This window comes from Pteropus alecto, unplaced genomic scaffold, assembly GCF_000325575.1.
Source record: "Pteropus alecto unplaced genomic scaffold, ASM32557v1 scaffold103, whole genome shotgun sequence".
NCBI lineage: Eukaryota > Metazoa > Chordata > Mammalia > Chiroptera > Pteropodidae > Pteropus > Pteropus alecto.
Window position 1 is genome coordinate 8,238,419 of NW_006436288.1, and position 10,052 is coordinate 8,248,470.

Here is a 10,052-nt window from a genome sequence, read left to right on the forward strand (position 1 = left end):
AAGAGGTTTCAATGCAGAAAAATCTATACTGCTTTTAATATTTGGATTTTTTATGAGAAACGATAGTATTTTATAGTAACCTCATAAAATGATAAGTAATGAATATAAATATTTCATATGAATTTTATTTGAGAAAGTAAAATTAATAAGTTATCTCTGGTTTGACTCTACAGCTAGTTTAAAAGAAGATATTTTGAGATAATTGTAAGTTCTTAACTGCTTTGTCACAGGTTAAATTTTTTCAGTAAGAGATTCTTAAAAATAAATATTTTTATGTCTTTTTAATGTAGCATAGCAAATAAAAACTTTATCCTACTTAATTTAATAGTTACCTAGTTGGCTGGCTTAGTAAAAGATTATAAACTCTTTAAGAAACACCTCTCCAAATGAGAAGACATTTCTGCATATAAAAGAGATAACATTCTTCCTTCACCTCTTTGCCCAGAAATTGAATTCTAGTACCAGTGAAAATTCCTGGATTAATTACCTAAGAAATCTGAATATCCCTGAAAAGGTGACAATGAATCAAAGAAGTCTCTTTTTCCTTCTATATTCCACCATTACTACTACTAAGGCATCATTTAAGCTATTGCATAATAACTCATTTTAAGCTGCTCGAAGAGAATCATTAATTAAGGAACTGCTTCTATATCCAGATCTATGATGTCTAAATTTTGCCTCTCTGTCTTATGAGGAAATAAGTGGTAAAGAAAAAAAGCCTCCAAAATGATTCATGTATTAGAAAGTAGGGATTTAGAAGAGGGGAATTCATATAAGCCACTTAACACCAAATCAAATGCTATTTCTCTTTTATTTTCCACTTTTAGTATTAAGGCTTAGCAAGCATTTCACTTTTTTGACACTCTTTATAGCCTTTCCACTTTTCTGTCTATCAAGGCTCCTTGACAGACATCCTTCCTCTCGGAGTACATCCAGAGTCTGTGATCTGCAGGTTGAGAATAGAAAACTTCCTAAACCAATGTAACACTAAGCCTACAGGATATACATTTGGGATGACTCCTGGCCTAGAGCTTTCCACTAGAATGGTGAATTTTAGACCTCTGGAAATTAAGAAATGTTATGGAATTTCCCTTCACCCTAAAAACTGAAACACAAATGATACAAATGTCTTGAATGGCCAGATATATAATGTCCCATAATAAACTTCTAAACTTCTTTTCATTATGTCACATTCTAAATTTTCAAAATAGGCCTATACATTTAACACATAATAATGATATGTTATACAATAATTAACTTCTTTAGAAATGTGTAAACTCATTCCATCTAATTTTTACAATCTCTTACAAAGTGAGTTGAGCAGACATTACCGTAGCTACCTTAAAGATTAAAAAGCTAAGACACAAAGGGAAAAATGACTTGCTCACGGGCATAAAATAATATGAAATGAGATTGTGACTACCTTTTAAGGTCTTCTGATACTTTGCTTAATTTTTTTCTGACAGAATTTATTAAATCCAGACAATTAATAGTTTCAAATTACATCTTACTGATGCTTATTCATAGCTTAACCCAGAGGAGTCAATTTTGAAAGTTTTAAAGCTTCTATTAATCAATTCAACATTAGAATTTAAAAGCGATTGCTCAGGTGAAAAAATGTTCAAAAAAGAACAAATAAATAAAAGTAAAATACCACATACTGGGAATGGAAGAATTCATTTGGGGCAAATATGGGCACATAAAAATGTACATTGTACATTTGTTTAAAACCGTAAGTATTGTAGACAAATTTAAATTGTTCATTAGTGGGAAACAAGTATGGTACATCCAGCTTTATGAAATATGATGCAGGATAATTTAGATCTAAAAGTATGAAAGAAGAAAGATGGCCATAATATATATATTTACATATATATATATATATAATATTTATAGGTAGAATATAGTCAATTTATCCTCACATGCATTGTATATTATGTAGTACATATTATAAATACAATACATGTGTATTATAGGACATATATTACAATATACAGATATGCTCATATCCTACTTATTACATATCTACATCTAGATATAAATAGATGCATATATATTTATATATAAATACATATATATTTATACCTATATCTAGTTCTAGAACAATAAGTACCAAATTGTAAACAGCAATTCTCTCTGGGGAGTGACATTATAGAGGTATGTAAGTACAGGCAGATAAATTTTAGTTTCTATTTTCTATACTTCTACATTGTTTGAGGTTTGCATAATCAGCAAATGCTATCTTTTTAACATATTAGAAAAAAATGTGAAGGGTTGTTATGAGCTGACTATATAAAGAGGTTTAAAAAAGTTTTAAATATATTCCTTGAGAACAGAGCCAAAATGAATTATTAGGGAAACGGTACTGTTTAATAAGTAGCTATAGTTCTCCCTGCTTCTGCCCTTTCCACTGACTGGAATGGAGATGTGGTAGTTGGAGAAATATTGCAGTCAGTGAGATGGAAGCTGTAATTTGTGAAAGGTAGTATAATAAAAAGAAAACAAGCCTGGGACTTGATATCACAGAGCAATGATATGAGCAATGCTGGGACTACTATGTGAGTGAAAAGCATTCATTCTTTTACCATATTTAACTTATTATTTTGTCCTTTTACAGTAGGTAAACCTAATATAGTATCTGATTCACATGATATTCCAAGAGCATGACTTGTTTAGTCCTCATATGTATCTGTTATAGACTTAGAAGCAAAACACTATCCTGAACTGCATTATTAAATATTTTTTTCTGCTTCTATATTATCTTATCACCCTTATAACTCAAATTTGTCTTCCAATGGAGCTTTCTTCAGTGAAAGAGCATGCTTACTGGAGAAGAGAGTTGTTCAGTATTGTTAACAGTTACATTTATTCAAATAAAATAATACATTGATTTTCTGGGCATATACTTCAGTTTGATTGCCTTAGTGTGAGTCTTCTACTGAGATGAGATTTCATGTTTCCTGTGGCAACAAAAATATGAACTTCGAATTCTGAGGGTTAGGCTGGACTAGGGCGTATTCATACGGTATTATCACATTTTGAGGTCTCTTGACTAAGAGCATGGAATGTCATTCGCCAAGCACTCCTTCCATTTGACACATTTATATTATCAAGAATGAGATTTATGTCAAAACGAAAATACTGAGCTGAATGAGTTTATACTTAAATTGAATGGCATTCTCATGTTTGTAACTGTTAAAAATCAATGTGGATTAAAGGATTAGATATTAAAATTATATTAGATGTTAAAGTCTACTAAAATTTGAGGAATTTTCAATAAAAGGGCTTTACTTTTTGCTTGCTTGTGTGTATGTTTTTGTGGTGTAGTGTGTGTGAGGTGGCGGGGGGGAAGACTGGAGTAAACGATAGTTACTAACATAGCTCAGTCATCACCTCAAAATGCTTAAAATTAATTATGTGCCTATGTTTTATAAACAATAAGGCACAATATAAACTATTATTTTATACCACTTTATGACACTTTGTCACAATAAAGATGTATACATCTTCCTTTTCTCAGTGATGAAACTTGTAAAAATATTGTAAACTCTGTTTTAGCAAAAAACATTTCATTGACCTAGAAATATTTCTCCCATAAGAACTGAAGGGTGGCTGTCACCATATAATTGTGGAATGTCACATACATTTTTGTACTGTCTTTTTTACTATTTAATCATTTCATATTCTTAAGCCAACAATCTAACTTCCTTCAGATGAGAATTTCAATGACTGGCTGTTCAGGTACCAAAGCAATTCTTTAAAAAAATAAATAATTACAACTAAGTCAGGTTCACCCAAAGTCTTTGGTTATATGATGTTGAGGGTAGGGGGTGAAGGGTAGAGCTGGTCAAAATAAGTCTAACACATACAAACACAGAAGGCTGAGATATGAGTACTTCCTCTTCTCTTTGCTTATTTACTAAGAACCTACGGTACGTGATCCTGACAACACATATTCCTATTTTGTCAGTTTGATAAAAATGTGCTTTGTCAATGGGTCTTAGCTTGAGATCTGGTGATTGTTTCAGCATTGACTGTCAATGACCTGTGTGTCAGCTGACACAGCTGACATAGTTAAATCAGAAATTAGAATGCAGTCTCCTAAAATGCTGGACACATGGACTCTTTGCACAAGAGAGATATAATGGAACCCACATGATACTCCATTAAACAATAAAACATGTGACATTAACTAAAAACAGGAACACATCAGCAAATATGCCTGAGGAAGTTTATGGTATTTAACTCCTAAACATTAATTTTATTGTTGTGTATGAGGAACTAATTAACTGAGAGTTTCCTTTTTTATTGGAAGCGGAAATACTGTTCAGAAAACTGATGAAGAGTAAATACAACATATTTTAAGTTTATTAAGCTTGGCTCATCGACTTCTATTTATTTAAGCTAATCTCATAAGGCAATTAAATATTTCAATCGGTAACTTTATATGGCTATTTTATTTAGCACATTTCTGAAAAATTAATCAATGTGTTAAAATGCAGAATGAGTATGTGAATACATTTCTGGTTTCATATAGCCAAAACAATGACTAAATACATTTTCAAAAAAATCAAATGATCTTTTCCAACATGAGCTCTGATAAACAGACAAGTGGAAAATGACAATAGAAAAAGTTTAAAACTTGGTGATTAAAATGAAAATAGTTAAGGTTAAGGTTATATCTACATGAGATAAATTTTTCCTCAGCACAGTACTACTTTTCACTAAACAATTATGTTTTCCTAGTCAGAGGAAGCCTCATTCAGGTGTGGCAGAATAAATGTGATCTTAGATAGCAAACAAAATGCAACTAATTGCTGGGTGGGGTTTTATAATAGAATCTTTTTTTTTTTTGAAACAAGATCTGTCTTTTGCTGGCATTATACTCAATATTTATCATTTATAAATAACCTAATAAAACAGACACAATACTAGGCACTTTCATATAAAATCCTATTTAATCTCCCTAATAATTTAGTAAAATGGGTGTTTTTAATCCATTTTGTGGATGAAGGAGCTGAAGCTTAGTAACTTACACAAGGACAAAGTAGCAGAATGAGGCAAAACTTGATTTCAAATATCTCTCGATCTGTAGTTGCCTATCTGAGATTGGGTTTATTAAATCAACAAAGCAAAACAAATGAGCATATGAAATGATAAAGACAAAGGAATCAACTGGTATAGACAAATGAATCAGTTACTTATCTATATAATATTATACCTAGCTCTGTAAGTGCAAAATAAGTTTTGTTATAATATGTATTCTGTTCTGTAGTTGTAATATGACAGACCAACAACAACTTCCCAGTAAAAAAAGGTCATAATAATTTAAAAACTGAATATATACTAGATTAGGCCAAAAGTTCCTAAACTTTCTAGGATTTAGGCACCATCAATGGTTTAATTTTTTTACGGCGCCCCTAAGACAAAAGAAATATCCAACTGCTCCATTTTATCAAGTAGTAAGGTCCAAACAACTAAGGTAGTTTATGTAGTGTCTCTGTATCTTCCTTGAAATTTTAAAATATCCTGTGTGCCCCTGTGAATTAGTTACAGCACCCTGGTACCTTAGCACATAGTTTAGGAACTGTAGCACTAGGCATATGCCCATCTATGGGGAAAGACTCTATATCTGTAGCTGTGTGACACATTCAATTTGATACTTTGGGCTAACTATCAAGCCAACTCTTTTACAACTGTTTGTTTTACACTGTATATAGAAAATGAGTTATTTTGATTAGATTTTGCCTTCCTGTAGATTTTTTTATTTCCATATAAAATGTTTTTATGTTGAAAATTTCTAAAGCATCTATTAGAATTACATAACTAGAAATTATACAGCCAAACAGAAAGGAGAGGGGCAGAGGATTGTAGTTATTAGTGAAAAGAGAAGCACTTATGGTCACTTCTGACTGCACAATATGTGCCCTGAAGGAACAGCACTTAAAGAGGGTGTGAGGAAGCTGTGTTATGCAAAGAGAACTGGAAGTTGGTGCTAGAGAAATTGGTAAGGACCAAATTTGTGAGTTTTAACCACCTAATCTCAAAAGTCTCTCAAGTCTAAATGTTAGGCTAAAACCAATATACACATTCAAAAATACTTTGAATTTGGGTAGATTATTTTTTCTATGATAGGTAAACACAAAATGGAGTCTTCCTACCAACAAAAACTGTTTTCCAGGTGTCAGAGGTATGTACGTTTTATTTCAAAAATATCTACTTGATACAAGCTTTGCAGTTCACAGGCTGAAGTCTTTGGTTAAGCGGTTAGGATTCCACTCAGACTTTCCAACAGAGGCAAATGGACTGTGTTGTGTCCTTGGGTTCTTCAAGCATCCAAAGTATACATGAATCAATTCATTTGTACACCCATCTAGTTTATAATTCAGAATTGGAACCTTAGTTACTTATTTTTTCAAATTTATTTCAGGACTATAGTGATTATTTTCTGATTAAAATGAGGTAGTACCTATAAATACAATTTAAAATTGGGATTTTTAATTGTGTAATATAAAATTAGGGTTGTGTTTACATATAGCAACTTAGTTGACAGTTTTTATAGAACTGACAAGTTAAAAATATAGATTATTTAATTTTTTCCCCTGAATAAAATGGTCTCTGAATTGAGCTGGCTGGTTAAACCAGTGTTTTTACATAATAGTTTTCAAGTTATTATATATATTAAAAGCATTCAATTTAGGAATATACCATTATTTTTACCGCTTTAGAAGTTTGAAAGTATCTTTTAGATTTTAAGAAATAAGCAGGAAAAGTAATACTAGATACAGATCCATGAAGTGTGGCTTCATGATTGATTTCTTTAAAAGCAAATACCAAAACAGAATCCAAGATTATGATAAGAATATATCAATATTTGTAAATTTATCTATATATTCATGGATAAGAATATATTACAACATTCTTTAATGCTTCTTTTCTATCTAGCACATTTGCTCTGGCAGTGCTATTCATTTATTTTTATAATGTTTAATGACATGCATTCTAGAAGTTAAGAGAAAGCCCAGCAGCTATATCTGTAGGTCTCCGTTCCACATCTAATTTTACCTATTTCTAATTCTACTATTATATTTCTTAAAAGGAAAATATCTTTATGTCTAACAGAAAGCCTCTTTTTTGGAAAACGGATGTTAGCTAAATGCATAATGGTTAAGTCCCACAACTTTTGTTTTTTTTTAAATTTTTTCTCTGTTGAGAACATTTTAGCTTTTTTGTATAGTTCTTAAGATGTATGTTTTATTTATTTTATCAAGACATGTAGTCTAAACAGAAAAATTTATCATCAATACTTTCTATAAATGGATTGATGAAAAGTACTTGAGTTTTGGAAACCAACAAATAGTATATCTTTCAAATTTCCTCGAAATTCTAATCAAGATGGGTTAGTCAGTCTCTTTCATTGACAGCTATGTAATATTAATCAAATTAAAACAAGTGAGAACACCAGAAAAGTCACATATGGTTGACAATTATGGGGGAATCAAAAAAGAAGACCCAATGGAGAGAGGGGATATTAAGATTTTTTTCCCCCACCTTTATTACTTTCCCGCAATGCAATTAGGAAGGAAATAGTTCATACTATTTTTCACTTCTATACAGCTCCTCAATCAAACCGACTCAAAGTGCCAGGGTATCAACAAGGGTGGCACTTGATTTTGCTACTAGGTTCTTAGTTTTAAAGTTTGGCATGATGCTAGTTGTAAGCTTGCCAGCAGCTGTAGAAACTTTATTCTATTTCCAAGGTTACAAAAGAAGTGGTAGCATTTTATAACTTTAAGCACTGAAGGTATGAATATCAAATGGTTAACATACCAACAATTTTAGAAAAGGAAAAATTTCTGCATGCCACATTACATTCACACTGAACAAACAGAGTATGCCAACTCTGTCAAATGGGAGTGAGGCTGAGGTGTTCTTGACCTTTTCCAGGCCTACAGTTTTGCTATTGTTCATATTCAATGTGGTTTTCTCTTCAGCACAGTATTTGCTAATGGGACTTATTTCTATAGTTGCTTAAAAAATTCCTTTTTGGAAAACAGAACTAGTCTATATGTATATATTTGCAGGTGCAGTCTGAGGCAACTGATGATTTTTAAAAGTGTCTTTTTTTCCATTTTAGTAACCAAGGTTACCAAAAACACATTGGCAACATGTGTTTAATGTGAATAGTAATTACTTAGGAAAATGGAAACAAAACAAGAAAATCTTTTATGATTAAAATCTCAAAATTTGGCATAGCAACAGAATTTAAAATTCTACTTTTAGAATTTAAATTATTCTTAGAATTTAAATATTTGGAATATAAATATAGTTCCTAATTATATTTGGTGTTTCTGGATGAACTGATCTACAAAGATAGAATGATGTGGCAAATAAAACTAAATGAATAAATTAAGGATACAGAGCAAGAGCACCATCTTAAACACAAGAAACCAAAGTCAAGAGAAAGAAGTGCAAAAGCAGTGTGAAAAACACAAAGGGTAAAGTACCAAAAAAGTGTGAATTTTTATCGTCCTGAGTTCAGTTCACTTTTATCTAGACACCATAGTTGCGATGTACTCATCTCAAATGACTTTGTATATTTAACAATTATATCCCAATATCTTCAATATTGTACAGAGAAAGGTTTAAAGACTAAGAATAATGTTAATTGTGAAAATTCAAGACATTTAACAGGAAACTTCCATCGATTTCTATTATTGTTGAATGGAGTTTTACAAATGCAATAAATACTGAAGGATAGTTAAGATGCTAATGGGACAATTTGTTAACATACCAAAAGCTACTGATATTTACAAAACGATACTTTATATAAATATATACTACAAAGTTATTTTACTAATTGTTTTCAGTGGTGTTCTACTTTTATCAATGAAAATAATTCAGTAAAATTGCTTTCTCTATATTCTCTCTATTCATGGTAATGACGTTTTAGAATGTATTTAGCTTAGCAGTCTAGCACCTTTTTGAAATTTGTTACTATTTTTATCTAACAGATTATAGTTGGCATTTTGGCTATTTGACTTTTAGAATATGAAATACCAGATTGTTTTCAAAATCGGCAATGTATAATTTCAATTTTGGTTAAAAAAAAAGTCATAATATCACAGGCTTCTAAAGTTAATAAGCAATATAAACACTTATCTTGGTATAACTCATCACTTAATGCAAAAATGCCCTTGTATTGTTTGTAATGAATGTTCCTTCATTATTCATTCATTCACTCATTCATTCATTCAGCAAATAGTTGAATGTTGTTGAAAGTTTAGATATAATAATGAATAAGACGGAATCAGCACCTGCCCTCAAAGAGCTTTCAATTGAAGTGAAAGAGAAAATATACAGGACCCAAAGGAACCAGGAGAAAGGGACCCACCTAGGGCAGGCAAGCTCTCTATGAGCTGAGTTGAAAGAGGTTCAGAATACCAAAGAGCATGAACACTGACAATGCAAGCTCAGAATCAAGAAAGAATATGGTTTGGTTGAAGAACTAAAGGAAGACTAGTGAGAAGTTAGTCTAAACACAGGGCGGAGACAGATAATGAAAAAACAACTAATTCACATTAGGAAACTTGGGTTTATCTTAAAGAAAAATGGAAAGCTATTGAAAAGCATATTCCTATCTTATCTATGCAAAAAGAAAATGAAACCAAAAATTACATTCATATTTTAAGAATTCACTGGAAACAAGTTATGGAACTGAATTCTAAAGAGCAAATATTGTCTTCAGAAGCATAGAAATAATCTAAGCTCTTTTAAATACCAACATAAATCCTTTTCAACACCTTCTGTGTGTTTCCTTTTTAAAATAAAAATGTTATATGGGTGATCTCATTTCTTGGTGTGGCAGAAATACTAAATTGCCTAATTTAAAGCAATACGCTCCACCCACTCCCAAATGAAAAATCAATGGTACTTACTACATCCAGCCTTATAGCTGAAGCCTGGAGGAAGAAGGAATCCCTGCTGGGCAGCTGCAGCCAATGTTCGTTGATCAGGGGGGAATACGGGAATCATTAATGGTGGCAGTTGAC

The 10,052-nt window shown here is 31.5% G+C and overlaps 1 protein-coding gene across 3 annotated transcripts in view; it reads right to left on the bottom strand.

Moving 5' to 3' along the window:
* Positions 1–10,052, bottom strand: part of SOX5 (SRY-box 5) — a 378,734-nt gene that overhangs the window by 112,891 nt on the left and 255,791 nt on the right. For all 3 annotated transcript variants that reach the window (XM_015589995.1, XM_006912686.1, XM_006912687.1), the window contains one exon: positions 9,939–10,046. In XM_015589995.1, coding sequence (XP_015445481.1) covers positions 9,939–10,046 — 108 coding nt within the window. The remainder of the gene's footprint in view (positions 1–9,938; positions 10,047–10,052) is intronic.